This window comes from Platalea leucorodia (assembly GCF_965183815.1).
Source record: "Platalea leucorodia genome assembly, chromosome: Z".
Lineage (NCBI taxonomy): Eukaryota > Metazoa > Chordata > Aves > Pelecaniformes > Threskiornithidae > Platalea > Platalea leucorodia.
Window position 1 is genome coordinate 28,195,412 of NC_138858.1, and position 21,501 is coordinate 28,216,912.

At 38.2% G+C, this 21,501-nt stretch overlaps 1 protein-coding gene across 1 annotated transcript in view; it reads left to right on the top strand.

Moving 5' to 3' along the window:
* The window catches only part of FAM169A (family with sequence similarity 169 member A), a gene marked incomplete at both ends in the record, with an annotated part of 31,521 nt that overhangs the window by 9,277 nt on the left and 743 nt on the right, over positions 1 to 21,501 (top strand). Inside the window, 11 exon segments of the mRNA XM_082337437.1 lie at positions 6,244 to 6,381; positions 7,867 to 7,966; positions 9,049 to 9,134; positions 10,535 to 10,706; positions 13,014 to 13,193; positions 14,646 to 14,774; positions 14,988 to 15,097; positions 17,077 to 17,131; positions 17,520 to 17,658; positions 19,656 to 19,842; positions 20,732 to 20,938. Coding sequence (XP_082193563.1) covers positions 6,244 to 6,381; positions 7,867 to 7,966; positions 9,049 to 9,134; positions 10,535 to 10,706; positions 13,014 to 13,193; positions 14,646 to 14,774; positions 14,988 to 15,097; positions 17,077 to 17,131; positions 17,520 to 17,658; positions 19,656 to 19,842; positions 20,732 to 20,938 — 1,503 coding nt within the window.

Consider the following 21,501-nt stretch of genomic DNA (forward strand, 5'->3'; position numbering starts at 1 on the left):
ATGTGGCAGATCAAATAGTATATTATTGTTGCTTTTTTAAGCCTGTATGGTTTTCAAGAAATCCTAATATAAAAAACAACTTCTCTTTCCTAAAGTGTCTTCCTCTTCCTGCAGTCAATGTACATTACATTACAAATTAAAATGAATAGAGTTTTAAAAGAGATGGGGATATTTATAAAACATAAAAGCTTTGTTACAGTAGTGGTCTAAATTGTTAATTATGGGACAGGCTTTCTGTATGTATTTCAAACTACAAGACTCATAACAAAGCAGACAGGTACTCTCTCTACATATTTAAATGATTATCTTATCATAAGTTTAAAATGTACTTATTTTTATATTAGAAAAGGATGAACAACCTTTTTACTTATTGAAATGTTTCATACTGTATTTGGATAGAAACAAGAAAAAACAACATTTAAAACCAACCCCTCCTAATTTAAAGTATTTGATGTTGAATAAAGAAGAAACAAAAGCAATTAAAATGTTTTGTCTATGTGACTGCTGATAGTCTAAGCAAAGAAACATTTATGTAATTTGTCTGTTAATAGAATTAGTGTTAGTAGAACTTAACAATTTTAGAAGTGGCAGATATGATGCTTTTTTTTTGGTAGTTGAAGCTAGAAGACTGAAAATAGTACTTTTTAAAAATGTTTATTTTTCTTCCAACTTTTGTGTAGTTTCACAGCTTTCACCAAACCAGCAATTGGACATTGCAAGGTGGGAAACTAACAGCAAAACAGAAATGATGTTCCTGCTGCTCTGGTTGAGAAGGGGATTGCTGATTTGGTGCATCATCAGATCCGTTTTTGGAGTGTGGCTCGGGACTTCTGCAGTCCTGGCTTGGTTTTCTCTGGAATATCAGCAGCTAGTGTATATATGGAGATATATATTTAGTTTATTTATGTCTCTTCTCATGATGCTACCCCAGGTGTAGCTTATAGGTAGTCTGGGAGATCATTGTAGGATTGTATTTTTAAGATAGAACTTGGTTCAAGGTGTGTGAGGATTCATAAGAAATGCATGGCAGTACTTGAAGAGTTCTGTGATCCAATACTTCAGCACTTGTTTAAATAGATTAATGCTTAGCTCAGGCACTACTGTGGTTTACCTTTTGTCCAAGTAGGCCAATACTTCATCACAGGACTGTACCTGATGTGTGTCTTGCAGGCTGAGGCTGGATTAGTTGTCCTGGTTTAGCAGAAAAGTTCTGCAGGTCATAGCTTGAGCACCTCGGTGTCTGTTCTCTAAACTTCAAATTTTAATTAAAAAAAAAAAAAAATTATAATTATTTATTGTTAAACACAAATTTAAATCTGAAGATTGTTCACCTGCTATGGAGCGGTTGATTTAGTTTTGCACATATTTGTTATACCAGGCATGGTTACCTGTCCCAGTTATTTTCTGTTGAAAAGTCCTTGATGGATTGTGATTTTTTTTTTTTTTTTTCTTTTTAAAGGGAAATGAGCTGTGCAGTTAAGTTGTGCCGTGTCAGTAATTGTCTACGTCCAGTACTTCTCAAGTTTTGATACAGTTTGTATCCAAGTATGTCATGATCTCAGTAAAGTATTTCTCATACGGGTCTCTCTGAGGTAATGATTATTTGCATTTTGTAAATGAGCAGTTCAGGCTGATCAGGTAATATGTCTGTACTTACATGAAGCCTGCACTAGAGCTGGAAATTCATCCTCATTCCTCTAAATCCTTGGCTGGCAGCCTAACCACTTCAGTTCCCCTAAGATAAAGGCACCCCAAACCAGTTTTAAGCTGTATTTAAGCTCTCTGACATGCTGTAAGAAACAATATAGCTTCTGGCTTCTTATCTTTCTGCTGTTTCATGGCACTCAATCTTGAGGGTCTGCAAGGGGATGAACAGATCTCCATTCCTGCTGAAATCCTAGTGTGAGCTGGAAGCTGCATGTACTGTGCATCTCTCCTTCATGCACTTCTAAGATGAAAATAGGGTTTGCAGCTATAATTTATAGTTGAATCAATTTGCAATGTTGCGCCCTTGTTCTGCATTTATTTTTTTTTAACGTTAATGCTTATAGTAATAAAGATTTAGTGAGTAAGTAACTGCCTCAGTTGCACAGGAATGTGTTCAGTCATCCTGATAAATGTGGTTTTTGTTGGTGTTCCTTGAATTGATCCCTGTTACCCTCTGGTGCTGCAGCTGTTCCTAAAAAAAGGACGTGCCATTTCTTGCATAGTAGCTTGCATAATGTTGACAAGGGAGAAAGTCATACAATTCCATGTTAAAGCAAATATTGCTCATGTGAGTTTATTATGTACACTCTTTAATACTATTATATGAAATGATATGATTATGAAGAGTGTAAGATTTATTTTCTTTCATTTGAAACATGAAAAGCATAGTTGGCCTCATTTTAAAAAATAAAATAGATTTTATTACCCCCTCCAAACAAACACTTCTAATATGCCTTTTGTACAGATGGTTGCGATGAGTTTGGTTGCTTAAGGCTACATCACATGTGCTCGGTCAACCTGACTGTTTGCTAACCAATTGGAGTGGTACCCCATGAGCAGAGCACAGTCCCGCAATGTGTGACAAGGATCTGACCTGACAGTTTTACAGTCACGCAACACATGCAGGCTTACAGCAACAGAAAGGGGCATGAGGGACTGCGTGGCAGAGACCTGTGCTGTTCCTGCTGCCTGGAGAAAAATGTATAACGCTCTTGTCAAGGAAAACTGAAAAGCTATTTTCTCTTTCCCTTTTTCTCTCTTCTGTGTTACTTGAGACTGGCTAGGTGTGGAGGCATCTCTATTTTTACTTTGTATAAGACACTGACAAACCAGTTGTGTTTTTTTGAGGGAAATGTATTAACTTATTACTACTGGAAGCCATTTGATTTGTCTTTGGTAGATTATTTTGCCTATCAAAATGAAGATGCTTGCATTTTTGACTGTTGAACTGCTTCCTTATGCTCTGCTGTAGATTGGCAAGGGACATTGTCCTTTCATCACTTATTTAATGCCTTTAATGTCATTTGACAACTTTCTGTGTACTGATTTCTTCAGGGATCTAGTGAACTTGTATGTTGTGAAATATTTCTGATCTCATCAACACTGGGACAGATTCAGCACAGGAAGGACATGGACCTTTTGGAGTGGGTCCAGAGGAGGGCCAGAAAAATGATTGGTGGGCTGGAGCACCTCTACTATGAGGACAGGCTGAAAGAGCTGGGGTTGTTCAGCCTGGAGAAGAGAAGGCTGTGGGGACACCTTATTGCAGCCTTTAAATACTTAAAGGGGGCATACAAGGGGACGGGGACAGACTTTTTAGCAAGGCCTGCTGCAACAGGACAAGGGGTAATGGTTTTAAAATAAAGGAGGGTAGATTTAGACTGAACACAAGGAAAAATTTTTTTCACGGTGAAGGTGGTGAAACACTGGAGTGGGTTGCCCAGAGAGGTGGTAGATGCCCCATCCTTGGAAACATTCAAGGCCAGGCTGGATGGGGCTCTTAGAAACCTGATCTAGTGGAAGATGTGCCTGCCCATTGCAGGGGGTTGGACTAGATGACCTTTAATGGTCCCTTCCATCCCAAAGCATTCTATGAAATTACATCACACAAGTGTTTGAGAGCTTGTCACTTTACGTGTCTAATCTGCTGCACTGTGCAAATGATAGATGGTTGTTGAGCAGGGATGCTGAGTACGTTTGCTTTGGTTCAGTCTTGAAGATTGCTCTGTATTGGGTTTTTTCTGCATAACCCATTCTCTGTAAATGATACAAGATGGAAAGTTAGAAGTGACTAATATAAGTGAGTTGGGAGTGGATAAAATCAAAGTATGCTATATGAAAGTGTTAAGTAACCCAAACAGCTAAACAGAAGGGAGATCTTTGAATGATTTTGAGGGTTACTCAATTAATTTATTAATTAGCAGAAAAGAGGTTTTTGTCTTTTTTGCTTATAAGCAAAGATATGGTCGCTCTCATTTTTGTAGTGGTGTAATGGTAGGAACTCAGATAATCTACTGAATTTCTTATTACATATTTTCTGCTTTGGTCCTGCATTATTTTATTCTAAAAAAATGTCAGGAATTTTTACCTAGAGGCTTTCAGTTATAGCTTGTGGCTTGCTTGTCTGTTTGTCATGTAATAACGAAAGCTCAGCTCAATTTGTCTGCTATGCTCAGAGTTATCCAAGCACTTAGGTATTTCTTTAATAGTGGAGAGGGGTTTCCCCTTTCTGCTAGCATGTAGAAAATTAAATTTTGTGTTTTTCATGTTTATGTATTCCCTTAAAGCAGAATTTACCTGGCCTGTTGCAGTTAACAGGCTGCTAAAGCCTTCTCTTGTAGAAGCAGTGACGTGTGATCTCACACTTCACCTCTCTTCCTGTTCCTCTTGCCACAGACTTGTATCAGGCTAGTCCGTTTACGTGTACTACAGTATTGCGGGTGTGTTTCAGAACTGCAATGTGGGTGGGTAAACTGTATCTGCTAGAGGTGAAAAGGCTAGCAGTGGATGAATTGCTTCCCTGGCAGCAGCTCCTCTGGCTGCTGTGCATTGCTGCTGCATTCAAAGGCATGCACGCACGCCTCACCTTCGACTCTTGAAGTCCCTTCTCTTGAAAACAGGAGGAGCAAATGGAGTTGGCTGGTGTCAGGTGTCTCTTGCCTGCTTCTGCCCTGTTAACAAGGGCAGCACCTGGAAGGTGGGAAGAAACAAGTGGAATATTAAGAGAGGCAGCTAAGCATCTGAAAGGGGCAGTGAGCAATAGCAGGAGGAATGTGAGAGACTGGAAGAGAAGGCAGGAGAACATCCAAATAGCAGATAAGGGCAAGCTGTGAGCTGAATTTGAAAGGAAATGGCTGTGGGGAATGTGTGTATATATCTAAACAACAGCATTCATGGAAAGCATTAGTGTTTTCATCAGCAGAAGCATTAAAGCTAGCAGTTGTAAATGCCAATGAAGTCATGTCCAAGTTTGTTCTCCAATTTTAACAGGGGGAAAAAAAAATCTCTTTCGTAGAAGGAGCAACCTTATCTATTCAAGCAACTGAGTAGTAGTATATTATTCCTGTTAAAACGCTTTTAAAATGCAGACTTTTTAAGTGATAGTGGGTGAGTTGAAATAAAAAGTTCTTTTGCATTTGATTTACCTGTGTCAGTAGAACACTGAATGGTGGATTAAAGGGAGGGGACTGGAGATAAAGGGAAAAAAAATCATTGGAGACTAAATAGAATTTAAAAAAAAGACTCCATAGTGGAGACTAGGTATCGTAAATCCCCTATGAAAAGCTTTGTGGTTTTGAGAGTTGGGTGACGAGTTCCTGGGACCTGAGCAAGACAGATCAAGAGATCCCTGTGTTCTTCCAGAACAGGTTTTCATTAACTTCTGGAGGCTCATGCTTTTGAGAGTTTGGGCCATACCTTGTAAGGAGCTGAGGGATCTGTTTCTGTGTACAGTTTTATAGACCTGGAAGAAGCCTTAGCTGAAGAGCACACAGTGGATTCCAGGAGCACTTGTATATCTTAATTTGACACTGCTTTGACGAGGAAAATTTGAATATTAGAGCTTTCAAGGAGCTATTTCCACTATGGTTGGCCTTCAGTGCTTTAGTTTTTGTCTTGTCACCTCCTTAAAGGGGCTCTTGTTTTTAACACGCTTGTAGCATCTCCTGTTCACAGTTTAAATGCTTTTGGAAACAACCAGCTGGTAGGCACACTAACTGGCCAGTTGTTGGGAGAAGTTCTGAACAATGCTTTGGTTTCTTCAGATATGGATTTAAATGCAGAGTCTCCAAAATAAATGAACTCCTCTTTCTTGTTGTTATCTTTTGGGCTGTTTACTTTTTATTTGATTGGCCACCTGTTGCTTAATCTGTGGCCTCAAAAACATCAGTTGGGAGGGAGGTAACTGCCTGTCACCTCAAGGCAGCACATGGTCTGTTGTACATGTGCTGCAAACAGGGGGCTTGTATGTTGGAAATCTGCCACGTTTGGGTCTAGGGTGATCTGTGGGCTATCCTTTTCTGCTTATAAACACAGATTGGGTTCATGTATTGGTTTACAGACTGGGTGTTAATAGGCACCATCCTAATTAAATGTGTGGAGCATTTCTCCTTTCTGGCTTGGATATAGAGGACTCTAGAGAGCAGCAAAGGAGGGGGTGTTCAGCAGTCTTAGTTACATGTTTAGTATGAATATGTGATAAACTGTGCATTGCGTCTCTGAAACTACCTACAGTAATAATGTTGCTTATTTCTCAAGAGGATGTCATTCCCTGTGGATATGTTGAACAGCTACCGTCATGAGGACTTGGAGAGCTCAGCAGAGGACTACTTGTCTGACCTTCGGTGTGGGAATCCAAACCATCCTCAATTCTTGTCTCTGCCAGACCACGGCAAAGTAAGAACCAGCAAATACCTTAGTCCCAGTTTTCTTGATATACTTGTAGATTTAAAGGATTTAAAATATCCAGTCCATAACTATTGAATTACATAATTATTTTAGCAAAGTTTTTGTATTTTCCAAATTCCTGTTTGTGTGTTAAGCTATACTTTTTTTTATTCTGTAATTAGGTTTAAATCTGGGCATCAGTGACTATTTGCTCCTTCTAGGCAATGGATCTGTATGCGTTAAGTAATTTTTAAAAGACCTTAAAATTTCAACTGATGAGTCAGACTCTTGCCTAAAAAGCACTAACTCACGCAGTCACAAAAATCTATCATCGTAACTAAGGCGTTTGTGATTTACTGAAGCTAACTGGCTCTTTTTGAATCTCAGTCCTTCAGTGTTCTTCATGATTGGGTTCCATTCTTGATCAGCAAGTTTCATTAATTTCAGAAGTGATTCTTTTCTTCTTATCTGAAATATTCCCTGCTGTTGCTGGGAGCTCTAGTAGAGGCTGGCTGTGACACTTTGTTTTAAACACTTATCCCTTGCATGATAAGTTGGTCAACGTTGGTTCTGTCTAGATGAACATTTATATTGGAACTAGTACCAATAAAAGCAAGGGAGTATAGCTTTAATGAAAAGTAAGGGAGCTGAGAGGATTCTCTGGGGGAGCAAAAGGTCAGTGCTGCAGATTCCTTGGCAGAAGCAGAGTCTTGAGTACTTTCCTGCATTTCTGCAGGTGCTGTATGCCTAAATATTTGTTTGTATTAACATCCTCGTTTGTGGCATAGCATATTATAGTATTTTTAAATTGGGTAAGCAAGTATATTTACCACACCGTTAATGTCTGTCTAGTTTTTATGCATTAATTAAATATTGAAAACATGTGAATTTAAATATCAAAATGCATTTCCACAAAGGTACTCAACTCCTGAAAAGTGGGTTGATTTGACCATTCTCATGTTGTTCCTAAGGAGAGATGAAGCAGACAACTTTGGAATTTCTAAAATGTGTGCAATTTAAGGGAAGAAAATCCTTCTGAATCCAGCCTTCCCACCTTAGCATATTAGGGCTCATGTTAACAAACAGCGATTTTGCTGTGCCAGTTTGTTTCTGTGCTTGACTGCCTGCCTTATTCTTCTGTTGGCTTTGACAGCTTGCATAGCGGGACAGTTGAGGTGAACATACTGCTGGCTTTTTGCACAACTTCAGTTGTGCACATAAATGCAAACTGCTGACAGCAGAGAGCTGTAACAGTATAAATTACTGTCGCTAAATCTGCCAGAGCATGAGAGTCAGAGCTCTTTATAATGTAGTCTGTCTTTAGGAAGAAACTTCTAAAGTAAGGGCTGGGGTGTGATGCTTGTCCTTTACAGTTAACTGTTAAGCACTCAGTTTTCCACATTAGTCTTGCTTACCGTGCTAAACGTTCTCTGTATATTTTACTAATGTTGTTTTAGCAAGAGTATATTGAGGTATTGTACACTCTTGTTTCAGATTCCTATTAGCTTGTCAACTGTGGGCTTCGTTCCTCTTTATGGTGAAGAGCAGACACACAAAGTTCTTGCTTTGTTTGCACCAAGGGACTCGCTCACAGGTTTCATTTTAAGATTTTAATCTCCGTGTTGCTGTTTCTTTTTCTGTGACAAATATATGTAACCAGGCCCGTGCTCATTCCATGCTAGTGTAGCTCATAACTTTGCCACTTCTGCATTTGTTGTTCACTGTGTTCTTGTTCCCATACTATTATTTTTGTTGTGGATTCATATACGCAAGTGATAGAACTTGGCACACTAATCAAAGTAGAACTGGACCCATTGAATTCAGAAGATACGTACCAAAATAACACGGCGCTCATCTGAATCCAAGTACAAGATGTATCTCTTGATCTCTTTATGTACACCTCACCTCTCCAAAAGGAATTTATTGAGCATTCATAGAATCTGTTAATTTCCCAGGAATTTAGATGCTCTTTATTAGGAGTGATTGATCAGCATCAAGTGTAAATTTGTCTTTAGGCCCTAACATAGCTCTGGCTAAGATGCCATCTTACTGATTTTTGGGTTTTGTTTGGGTTTTTGGGGTTTTTTGGTTTTTTTTTTTTTTCTCCCTTCCCTTCCAGTCCTCCATGTCTCCTTCTCTTTCCATTTAATGCCATGTATGGTTGCCAAATTTGCCACAAATGCCCATAGATCAAACTCTTCCTGGTTGCTAATCGCATGGCCATCAGCCTTTTTACATTTATCTGACTCCCTAACGCTTGCACAGTTTCAGTATCAATATCCATTAGCAACCCAAAACTAAAATACACATATGAATGAGACTCCCCTTGGCAGGCCCTGTTTTTAGTGGAAGGAGGTGATAGAGCACAGTGATGAAGGATAGTGCTTATGTCTGAAAAACAGTTCTTGTATGTCATACTGCACAAAATCTGCATTTGGTTTTATTCTCAGTTTTCAAACAAGTTTTGGACTAGGGAGCATTGCGTATGGGGGGGGTGTATATCACCACATTTGTTGTGCTAGGGTAGTAAGAGCTGCATTGATATAGTGCCAACTAGAACATGCTTAACTTGGTTAAGACAAGTGTTATTTCTAATTGTTTAGCAGCTTTAATGAATATGTTTCTTTCGGAATGGTAAGAATCACTAACTTTTTATTTCCCCTTGTTTCTTTCAAGCTGTAGCCCTGTATCTTGCTGACCAGTGGTGGTCAATTGATGACATTGTGAGAACATCTGTCCCTGCTAGACAGGGGCTTCATCAGGTAAAGCACTCCAACATTCACCTAGCAATTATTCTTATCCTTCAAGATAATGGCAAGTAATGGCCAATAGCTAGTGTGTGAGATGTTACATGTTTTCATTTCATTCTGAAATGAGTTGGCTGTCTCAAGCCAAAAGCAAGGTCAATGAGAATAGAGGAATAGGCACTAGGGGAAAGGGAACTTGGTTGTGAAGACAGTGTCTAGAGGAAGAGTGACTGTCATACAGTAGCTTCATATGTAAGCTATTTAGATGTCAAAAATGTTAAGAGGGGTTTTTTTTACTCTTTAGAACATTATATGTCTGGTTGTACTGAAACGTCTTGGTAAGGCAGCACATTGTACCATAGCGGTACCTATTGGTCTTATGAGGAGACTAGTAAGCTAAAAATATTGTTGGGAATCTGTTTGATAGAGGCGAGTTGGAGCTGGTGGCTTGCAGTGGCAACACATGAGGTTTGGGAAAGTAAGTTGCCTCGTATCTGCTTTATTGCTCATTATTGATCTTTGTTACTGTTACTGACACCTATGTAGCATGGAGTTTTGTTTTTTCCAAAACTGGAAATCCATATTTTTCCAGGAGTGTAATTTATATCTCCTCATGGAATCTGAGCATTTTTTATTTTTGGATTTTTTTTTAATTTACTCTAGAGAATTTGGCAGGTAGCCTTATTTTTCCATGTGCTTCTTAATGGTAGGATGGTGATTAAATCAGGAAGGCTGAATCTTTCACAGGTAGGGTAGTTATGACTCTGGGCATTGGGAAGACAGCATGGTTCTTCTGTTCTTCATTCACAGTGGGTAGGGTAGTGGTGAACTTAAATTTCATATGTAAAAGGAATGCTGCAGGACAGAGAAAAGGATATTGAGTTCCTTGTTTCGTGCCACAGAAACTGTTGTAGCTAGTTCTTCCACAGCATCATGTCCTGTTGCCTGCCACTCTATCAGCAGTGACTGAGTGTGCCAAGTCCTTCTACCCTATGAGGATCATCATTTCTCCTTTGTAGGACTCCGGTTACTGGCTAGCCTGGGAAGTCTGAGGCTGGTCTACTGCTATTGTGTTTGGTGAATGTTTCTTAAATCCAAACCCAGTTTTAAGTTAAAATTGAAACAGTCCCCCCAGCACCCTGCTCCCAGCACTTCTCTCAGCTTTGACCCATTGGATTAGGAGTGACATTGGAAGTCGTGAAATATCCTGTGTCTATGGTAGTGCTTTATACATAACCTATTGCTATGGCTTCCCTCAAACAAACCCCAGAGCTTCATCCTGCTTTAGCACTTACAGCTTCTCTTCACTCTGTCTGCAGCTGTGTTAACTGGCAACTTTGAAAAATAAGGTCCCTGATGTGTGAGTATTAACTAATCTGACCACTCTTCTAAAATGTTCTTCTGTGTTTTCTTAGGTGAAGTCTGTTGGAGAGAGGGTTGTTCTCTATGTTCTGAATCGAATTATCTATCGGACGCAAGAAATGGGAAGAAATGAGATCCCATTTCTCTGTCATGGTAGCAATCACTATGCTAAGATCATGTGGAAAAAAGGAGAGGCTATTGGGTTCTATTCTGTTAAACCTACAGGTAAAACACTTGAGTATTGTGGGATTTGGGGGAGTAAAAAGGGGGAGATAGGGAGCTTATCTGAAGAATATTGTATTTGGTAGACTTTACAAGCCTTGCAGGCCTAACGAGTTGGTGTTTACCTGAAATCATAAGAGGTCAGATTGCTGTTAAAATTTCTAGCTTAAATGCTTACGTGCTTTAGCAATCTAAGAAAGTTCTTAGATTTCTTCATATTCAACAAAATATATTTAAAACTGTAGAAATGAAATATACCCAAAAGCTTTTTTTTTTCCTTTTTCTGTGGAACAATTGTTTACGGTTGGATTGGGCTGTACTTGGGTTTTTTTGTTTTGTTTTGTTTTGGGTTTTTTTGTTGGTTTGTTTTTTTTTTTTACATAGCTCCAGAATGCAGAGATCCTGTTTGTCTGAAATGATTGTAGAATCAGATGTGATTATCACTTAAACATTTTATAGCATGACAGCATAGAAACTTTGCTCACAGGTATAAGATTCAGCTACACCTGGTGATAACAAAGAGATTCCCATTCCTTCCAAGCATGCATTCCCTCAGAGATTAGAATTGAGGTGACAGGTTTGTTATTAGTGTTACAGACTTTCTGTTGTTTTTCTCTTTTTATAAAACATTATAATTTCCCTTTAGTTATTTTGGAATTTGTATTTTTCATTTTTTGCTGAATAAAATACAGTATTTGGGTAGACTGTTTAGCATGTTGATAGCACTTTGTAGAATATCAATATTTGGATCAAGGAGAAACAGTCTGGCATTTTTGTTTCATCTCTAAAGGGGGTTAACTAATTCAGGATTAATGATGGTGCTGAAGACTTGGTGGAGACTTCCTCCATCTGACATACATATATGCCTTTGCAAACTGTTAAAAATAAAATAGTAGACTGTCTAGGTCACTGACCTATTCTGGTCTGGCAATCAAGACAGGAAAGCAACCAGCTAATTCGTTCTGATTGTTATCTTTTTGTGGTTTTTTTTTTTCTTTATTTTTAAAGAAATTCTGCATTGCATAATTTGTGTAAGTCTCAGTATTATTTTTAATGTCAAAATTCCTGTAATGTGGTGGTCACAAAGTAGTATTTACATTCCAGTGGTCTTTGCTGTGGCCTTATAAAGCTGGAAATTAGAGTAGTGATTCTATTTTTGGTCTAGAATGGGGACACTTCTTTATGTGGCACTGAAGTTTTGCTGTACTGATGCTCACTTGTTATATTTCTCGTGATGTCCTTTCATCTACTTGACTTGAGTTAGCAAACATTGAAGGCTAATCTTTTTAGGCATTATGAATATTTCACCCACATTTGATTGTGTGCTGCGTTCTCCAAATGAGTAGTCTATGTGGAGAAAGACAGCTCTGGAAACAGATGGTTAGGAAAGAGTGGTGGAGCTTGACTAGTATCCCAAAGGGTAGCCAGGTAATGTAACCTTCCTGCCCACATTTTCCTTGCTTGAAGAAAGAAAAGTATGTTCATTCGTCTCAGAAGTACAAAGTTGCAACTATGTTGTATAGACAGCTGTATGCTTCTCTTTGGCCTTGTTAGAGGAAAGGGCAACTTTTTGGCGTAGTTCATGCTGACTTACAAAATGACGGCCTGAAAATGGATTGAATAGTTGATGGGATATCTTAATGCCACTATATGGTATCCTTTTGACACCACTGAGAACATAGCTACCATTTGAATCCTCTTATACTGAAGTACCTATGTGTTGTGACAGTCTGTTTCATCTTTGTTTAATTATGAATAATGTGTTGTTTAAGGGAGAATTCCAGTGTATAGTGTCCTAGGATATTTTGTGGAATTACTGTTTCAGTCTTTAAACAAGAGCTGAGTTATAGTCTTCATATTTGTCCTGAGGAGTGATGTAATCCACATAAGAGTGCAAGTCAAGAATTTTATTGTCTCCTTGATCCTCCTCCCTCTTTCAACTTCATTTTTAGTATAGTTTTCCTGTGGATTTTTATAGTGAGATTTCAAAGTGAGCCTTTCCTCTCTATCTCTGCTATTCTTTTCTGGTATTACAGACTCTTTCTAACATATTAATCTATTGATATGTCTTGGCAACATTATGAAGCTCTCCCAAGAAGCCAATAAATGGCTGATAGCAATTATTTATTTTTAATGAACATTATAAATTATTTTTATTATTTTAATATAATTTTATATGACTTACAATTATATAGTTTGGTATAATTTTTGTAAATTATATTAGTCTTTATTTGAATACGCTAAAATCCATGCTGCAGCATGTCAATGCTGAGGTACTGATGGATATTTTTTCCCCTCCTGTTATTGCAGGAAGTGTTTGTAGCTCTTATCGTAGTCAGACTTATCTGCTGCCAGTGCTAGACACAATGTTTGTAAGAAAGAAACATCGTGGGAAAGACTCTGGGCTAATCATGTTGGAAGACTTTGTGGATTCCTTTACTGAAGACCGTCTTGGCCTACGATACCCGCTGTCATCCTTCGTGTACACAGGCAAGCTCTTTAATTTATTCTTCTGATCTTTGTGCTTTCTTTACATGTCCAAATGCGTGCTGTCATTCAAGCTCCATGCTTGTGGCTGCATCCTCAGTTTCTGTATTAACTGTTCTGCTTTTCAGTGAAGGCTAAAAATCCTGATTTGTTTAAGATAGTGAGGTAGTTCCTGATTAGATTTTTAATCCTCTACATGAGATTAGATATTGGATCTCCATTGGCTTTCTGCTAGTGTGAAGTTTATCACTGTGTCCCCTCCAAGCCTCCAAAAAGGGCTGAGGTGTTTCTCTGTGTGATCTAATGCGTATCTTCTTTGTAGCACCTTTTTCTGGCTCATACCTAAGCCTCACAAGGTCATTTAATTCATGCTTTCTCAGAACTTCTGACCAAATGGACATACTAGGTTATGTTTTAACTTGGCTGTAAGAAGGCACAGTCCTAATGTACAAGGAAAACAGTTATGGCTCTTCCATTAGCAACCCAAGAGGGTTATGTCATCTAGGAAATGGCATGCATTCTGGAAACGATATTTCTTGGGACTGTGTTCAGGGAAGAAGCACATTTCCTTTGCCCTGTTTCTCAAGGATTGTCCTACTCTTAGGCCATCTGCCAGACTTCCTTCTATGAACATTTTCATCTGGCCTTCTTAGCCACTGGAAATTTTCAGCTTTTCCAAATACCACTGTCTGTTGTTGGATCTGACTAGACCTGGTTTGTTAGGCTTCAACCAGCAAACTGTCCTGAGCAGAATTTAATGACTAATCCATTTCCCTTGTCAAGGAGTGATACGGCAGGGATCTTGTCCAGTGAGATTACGTGTTAATAATGAAACGGTGAAAAACGGTAGTTTTCCCGGTAGCTACTACAGAATAATGTCAAGGCATGCCTTTCCACATGGATGTTTAGTATGTGTATTGGAAGAAAAGAGATGGAGGGACAGAAGAGGAAAAAAATATTCCAGAAATGAACAGTGAGTGGTGATAAACCATGCAACGGTAACATGTTCACATTCTCAAAGAGTGCTTTTCACGAGTGCCTGTAATAACATGGGATGACAAAAATCACTTGACTATATCCTCTGCCTAAGAACCCTTCCATCCTGGGTTGCGTCTTGTGATTGGCAGGGACAGTGACCAGTGAAGCTGTAAAACTCTCAAGTGGGTGCTCAGAGAAAAAGAAGAAAATCCCATCCATCTTTGTTTGCAGTTTAAGATAATAAAGGAAAGTGTTTAAACCTGGAGAAAGGATTTATTGAGAAGGATGAGTAGGGTAAAGCAATATTATGTTTACTTCAGACTTTACTGTTTTGTTGAATGATTCTTTCTGTGATAGTTTATGTGTGTGATGGAAGATGGCAAATTAATTTGATTTCAGATAAACTTTAAAAACTGAGGTACAGCCAAGTATATAGTGTATATATAATATAGTGGTTTTTTTCTTATGTTTGTTCAGCTTGTAAGCAGTATCTTGAGAAGTACCCTGGGGATTATAACCTTTTGTGGGAAGTGGAGGGAGCAGGACATTGGTACCAGAGAACATGTGTTATGTCTATATTGCAAAGGGAAAAGCTCAAAATTGCAGGTATGGATGCTTTGTTTTGTTGTTTTCTGACAATTTGTAAAAGTTGAACACTCTACAAGTACAACAGTGCCTTCTGTGAGCATGGCCCATGGAAACTAGCAGAAAGATTTTCACTTGTCCTGAGATCTGTGAGATCATATTTGGAATGGTTAATTGTTACATAAAGGTACTATAATTTTGCATTTCCCTGTTTCCTCTTTTGAATCTTAACAGAGGCCTCACAGAAAGAAAATAAGAGTTTCCAAGCAGACGATCACTTTCGGCAGTCTGGAGCAGTATCTGAAGCAAGTGGACAGAAGACTGAACTAGAAACACAGCTAAATGTAGGTACACAGACTGTTACCTCTTTTTTTGATTGCTTTGTTACTAAAAAAAAGGTGTGAGAAATGCTCTTTGTCCATCTCGTTGTAATTGAATTGGCTCACGTCGGCGCTATGTATAAAAGACACATGCTTTTATTACTTTTTGGGTGGATATTATGCTTCCCACTGATGTAACACCGATGACTAAGCTGGGGTTAAAAATATCTTTTTTTTTTTTTTTTTTTTATTGCAGGGGTTAGGTTCGGATGTCCCCATGAATGTAGAGGGTCTGTGCCACAGCTGTAAGGGTCTATAATTTGAGCTGTTTGCTAGCAGATTAGAGAAGGGAGAGTATTTCAACTGGCTCTGAGATTAAACCGTCTAGAAATGCTGTTGAACAGTAGAGTCATCGTAAGACTGCAGAAAATGAGGAAAAGTGTTTATAGAAGTGCACATTCACATCACAGTTCAATACCAGGGAAAGTGTTTAGTTTGCTTTGAGAGTTGTACATTGTCCACATAGAAGAACTGTAGCTTTCTTTGTACGTATTTGAAATATCGACAGATTCCAGCTATATATGGATATGTGGTCATGAATATATTTGTGCCTTTGAATAATATGAAGCTGTTTCTCTATCTCATGTTCTGAGGCCACACAGAATGTGCTTGATAATAACTTATAGCACCAAATACAGTGAGCATGGATTTGTGTGCTTCAGGACTGTCCGTAGTATTGACATGACCATGCTCTCATAGAAGTCAATGCTTTAATTAAAAATAGGAAATAATGGCTACATTGATACTCTTAGCTATTAATATCTAAACTTTAGATTTGAAATGTAAGTCAAATGTCCCTTTGCCCAGTTGAGGAAATTAGAATTTCCCTAAGCAAAACTTGACAGCAAAATAGTGGGGATTTTAGTCTCTACATGACCAGAAGCAACAACTCTTAGTTGTCTTTCATTTGTAGCAGCGTCTTGAGGATCATCATTGAGTTCTAGATTCAGATTCCAATAATGATCATATCAGCAAAATGATCTAAAAAATGCATATTTTGGTTGTAGAGCTGTATGGATATGCTTGGAGAAAATAGCAGAGCGATAGTAGTTCCTATGATTTTTGTTGCTGTGAGTTAAGAACTCAAGCCCTGTCTCTTGCCTTCTGCCAGAAGAGGAAGACGGTAGATGCTGAAGCGCTTCAACTCCTCGTAGCTTGGTAGCATTGCTGACAGCTCTCTTCTTGGCACCTGTGCTATTTATAAGCATATCTGCAATGCTTTGAAAACTGTTGGGCCACCAAACAAAATAAAATACCCCACATTTCCCCAAAGCAAGAAAAAACATTCCTCAACATTTTTACCTTTCACTTAGTGTTCCTTATTTTGTGTGTTTTGATGCTAGAATAATTTGTCATTAGTCTACAAGTACTTAGGTATGTAAAACCTACTTGAAACGATTTCAAGTAGCAGAATGTAGATATGGCTACTTTTTGCTGGCCTTCTTGGGTAGTACTAGAAGTGAGGCTGGAAAGGTGGCACAACACCTGGATGCTGGTTATTGCCAGTTCTAGATTACTTCCAGCAGCTAAGAGCAATGTGCATAACTTTTACTTGCGTGCAGCTTGTACCCACTTCAGAGTATCAAGTGCTTGACCACTGAGTCCTCAGCTAACTTGCAGAAAGTTACAAATGGAATGGTTAGGAAAAAAAAAACTTGGTAGTGTTGTTTATAATGAATGGTTACTTTCAAGTCTTATCTTCTATGTTGAGACCAGAAGTAAAATGCAGGGAAAAATATTCATCCTTGTAATAAAGATGATTTAAAAAAAAAAATCTGTTGAGAGATACATGTAGGTATCTTAAATGGTTGTAGCTGCTCTTCCGTAGCATCATTACTATGAAATAGTGCTTTAGAAAGATGCAACCACAGATAGGGAGATGAAGGTATTTCAGTCAATTCAGAAGTTTTTGGAGTAACATTAGCTTTGCTTTTGCTTCACAGGCTGACTCTCAAAAACGTAAAGAATCAATAGATGTCCATGCAAGCACATCTGAAGGTAAGAATAACCTTGATTATCGGTATTGTGATTACTGTGGATTAATAGGTTAGCAGCCTCTTCTACTGCTTTCAATCTTAGCCTATGCATCTGCACAGTTTGTAAAAACATGCCTTCCTTTAAGGTGCTGAGGCTCAACTCATAAACCTTTCAGAGGATTTTGGATAAAATTGTTATGAGTCTTGGTAAAGATATTATGCATGTGTATTCAGAAAAAAAAGTACCACAATGAAATGCTGGTTTATTTGCACTCAGTTTCTTTAATGAAATATTAGGGGGAAAAATTATATGCAGATCTTAAACTGCATTTGTTCACTTGCATTTATTTTGTGGTTTTCTTTTTTGTTTGTTTGTTTTTGGTTTTTTTGTTTGTTTTTTTTTCCCTAAGACCCTTACATAGCTCCCATTTCCATTCGGACACGAAGCAGTCATTTAAAACGTCCCAGGATAGGAAAGAATAGCCAGGAATCTGAACCTGAAACTTCCCAAAGAGATGAGGAAAATGCTCTTCATGTGTCAGAAAACAGGTAGAGGAGCCCCATATTTTACTGATGTCTTATTTTGTTGCTTGGGCAGTCATAAACTATGTCAGTGTCTCACAGTGTACTACTTGGTATTTCTTCTCCTTTCTTCCTACTTTAGTTGCTTGATTTTAAGATTACTAAAAATAAAGCCTGATGTGAGAAAGAAAATTGGGACATCACCTGAAGAGTGATTGCACCAAAATGTAGTGTCTCCTAAAGCTTGGCAGATACTGGAAATAACAGTAAGAAAACAGTGAGGGCTGAGGGTGTTCTGTTATAACTGAGTCTGTGTGAAGGTAAAAATATGTGTATTCATACAGCATAGTTTCTTACGATAATAACTGGACACGTATCCACAATGCTATGTGTGATCTTTGGTGAGGTGTCCCTTCCTGACCTCTTGTTATGGTGGCATATTGCAGTAAAATAAAGTCTGACTGTTTAGTTAGGGAGCTGGTTACTGCTTGCCACTTAATAACAAAGGAGTTATAGGGAGCACCTGTCTTCAGAGTAAAGCCCTTTGTTTAGACAAATTCTGACTTAAAAACATAGTATCCAAACTTATATCCCGGGAAAGAAAAACTTGTCTTCAGTTTAAAAGATGCTATCCTGTGCAATAATTGTCAAATGGGGATGTGAAGAATTGTACCACTTCTGTGCCATAACAATTCATACAAGACAGGGCCTGAAGTACTAATTTGCACTGGCTTACATCCAGAAAGCAGAACTGTGGCTATTTTAAATAAATAAATTAATTAATTGTGCCTTCCTCCCCCTTCCTGTGTGTGAGTATACATACACTCATAGACACACACTGCCACCCTCCCACCCCGTGTCTGTCTCTCCCTCTCTCATTCGCTTCCAAAAAAAACACTGCAACCTCAAATACCTCTTTTGAGGAACTGAAGATAACCTGATTATTTTCCAGGAAATCCCTCAAACTTGTTCCACTGGGTTTCTTTAAACAAAATTACTTGGTTTGGGTTTTTTTCATGAGAAGCAAGAGGTCTTCAGCTAGACACAGCCTAATTTTTGTGTTTAAATTGCTCTGTGGAACTACAGAGATCCAGCACTGCTGTCCTGTGCTGTCAGTGTGCTGCCCTAAGCAGGTTCAGACAGGCCAAATGCTATGGTTTGATGCCGCCACAGCTTGAGAAATTTTTTGCCCTGTTACTACAAATAATTGGCTAGTTGGTATGTGAGAGGACTAGCCTGTTATTGAATATTGAGGCACTATTCAGTGCCTTCATCTCAAGCCTGGCACCCTGATCTAAAACCCTCCAGTACTGCCTTTACTATGAGATCGTGAAGCAGCCTCCTTCAAATATATTGCATGTACTTTTTTTCTTTGCTTATGTCTAATACTTCCAGTTCATCTAAGTTTTATCATCTCAAAAATGAGAACTGAGTGTTTGAGATAGTGTTACTACCCATCAGGTGCATCAGAGCTTCATCTCTACCTATTTGCTAGTTTAATCTCCAGCTGATTGAATCTTCTTCAGCCATGATGTGTTTATTGCCTTGAGTTCTTCTCCAGTCATGGTCTTTGTAATATATATATATATATATATATTTTCAATGATTATACAAATGTATTTGCTCTTATAACTCCATAATTTTAAACTGTTGCCACAGTCAGGGTGGTTGAAGTTGCATCCTTTTACACCCCTTTGTGGCTTCCAAATATGTAATGGATTACTGCTTTCTAAATTTAAAATAACAAACTTGAACAAATTTCTGACTTTTATTCCCATAAAATGGAAGTGAGATAGATGTCTTCATTTTATAATTGCCAAAGCAATTTTCCCCAGTTGATTTTTTTTTTTTTCCTAATGACTTAGCCATTTTCAGATGTATTTAGTTTTCTGGATTCTTATTTCCTATGGCAAGCATGTAATACAGCACTTTATAATTGGTCATGAAAGAATTTCCCTTCTGAGATCACCAAAATTATGTATTAATCTAAAGGATTAAAGGATATATCTTAATACCTGCTGCAGGCTGGAACTTCCTGCACGCACAGCTGAAAGTTCTGAAGACTTAGAAGTACTTGAGGAGAGTACTGTTGAAACAAATGAGGAAATGATTGTTCAAACAAATGAGGAAACGATTGCTGAAAATGAGGGCCAGTCTGTATCAGAAGTGGAGCTACATGTATCACCCCCTGAGAAATGGAGTGAGAAGGAGGTGAGCTGGATGTGATAGCGATAGCAGATAAGTTTGGAATACAGCTACAGTTTCTGTTAAATACGGTCCTTGCTGCCTTAATCCATGTGACTATCAACTCTTTGATTTTCGCACTGATGCTTTGTTGAGAAGTGTATCTGAGAAGCTAAGGCTAGTGTAGAATTAGTTTCAGGGAATATTCCATTATATTTATTTTAAACAACAGAGTTCATAGGATCTTCAGTCAGGTGAATTTCTACCTTGTCTGCCAACTTAATTTTCTTAATTGATTTCTCCTACTCAAATATTCCAGAGAACTGGAGTAATGTCAAGATCTGATCCAGTATCTCTAATTTAAAGAAAAAAAAAAAAAAAAGCTGCTTTGAAGAAGCGAGTAGCTGGTATGCTTCAGTGACTACTGTTGACTCTTTTTACTTCTCCACTTAAAGCTTGCCTGCTTTGATGTTTAACTGCAGCTTTTATCTACAACTTGTTAACAGCTTGAATTTAAATCTGTGAGTACCCTTTGTGCCTAATGATGCCTCCAGGGTTTTATGTTCTTACTGATAGGTGAGAAAGTGGATCTTATACTATGTTGGGTTCAAGGAATGACTGCAGCATGTATGCTTCTGAGATGCATAAAAACTGCTTGGCTCCTAACAGTGTAAGCTATGGTCAGAAATTTAGTGCAGGTAACGACACCAACCTAATACACTGGTTAAGTTAGCTACTCTGCACTAAGCTCTGCCATCTTAGTACACATTTCTAGGTACCCAAGCTATCTGCTTCTCGCCTTAAGCTGCAAATTTAGATCACAGATAGACCCACTAGTGTTGGGCAGCAATGGCTGGGCATAATCTTGACTTAGAAATGTTTTTTTTTGTTGTTGTTTTTTGTTTGTTTGTTTTAGGAAACTCCATCAGAACCTCTTAATGGTGAGGTAACAGAAGAAGCTGGTAAGACTTCGCTTATGGCTGAAGAGGAAACAGCAAATGAAGTTTCAAGTGGTGAATCAAAACTGCAGTCTGAGAGTCAAGGAGAAGAACCCTTAACACTGTTTGTTCCATTAATCCTTGAGTCTCCGGCAAAACCTTCAGAAGACACTGTATCAGAGAAGGTAAGAGAATTGAAGCAAAATGTGGAGTAATCTTTCCTTCAGAATGTACATATTTTGCTGTTTTTTCTTTTGTTAAGTAACAGATAGAAAGCAGACCCTAGCATCACATGAAATTCTTGGGAGAAGTGATTACTAGGCCAGATGATGTAAATCTATAAACAGAATATACTAACGTTTCTGTTTTAATATGCAGAAGTGGGGCATATATCCATGTGGCACTAAAAAGAAAGATACGTTTCTCCAGTTTGCCTTGGCAGTAATGAAACATCTCTTTCTCACTATACTATTAGTTGGATATGAGTAAAAAGCCACATCCTTATTTTATATAGTAATTCTGCCCTGATGAAGTGTAGAAGCACTTAATTACTGGTAAAATACCCTTGTAGGACACAGATTTTACCGGTTTTTGTTTACAGTGCAAAAGCAGATTGTTAAATGCTAGCAAAATGGTAATTTTATATGTCCAAAATAATTTTTTTTTCCCCCGGGATTAATTTCAGAATGTTTTTACTGTCCCTGAATAATCCTTTGAATAATTTCGAAATAGGAGAGCAACTCTGGAT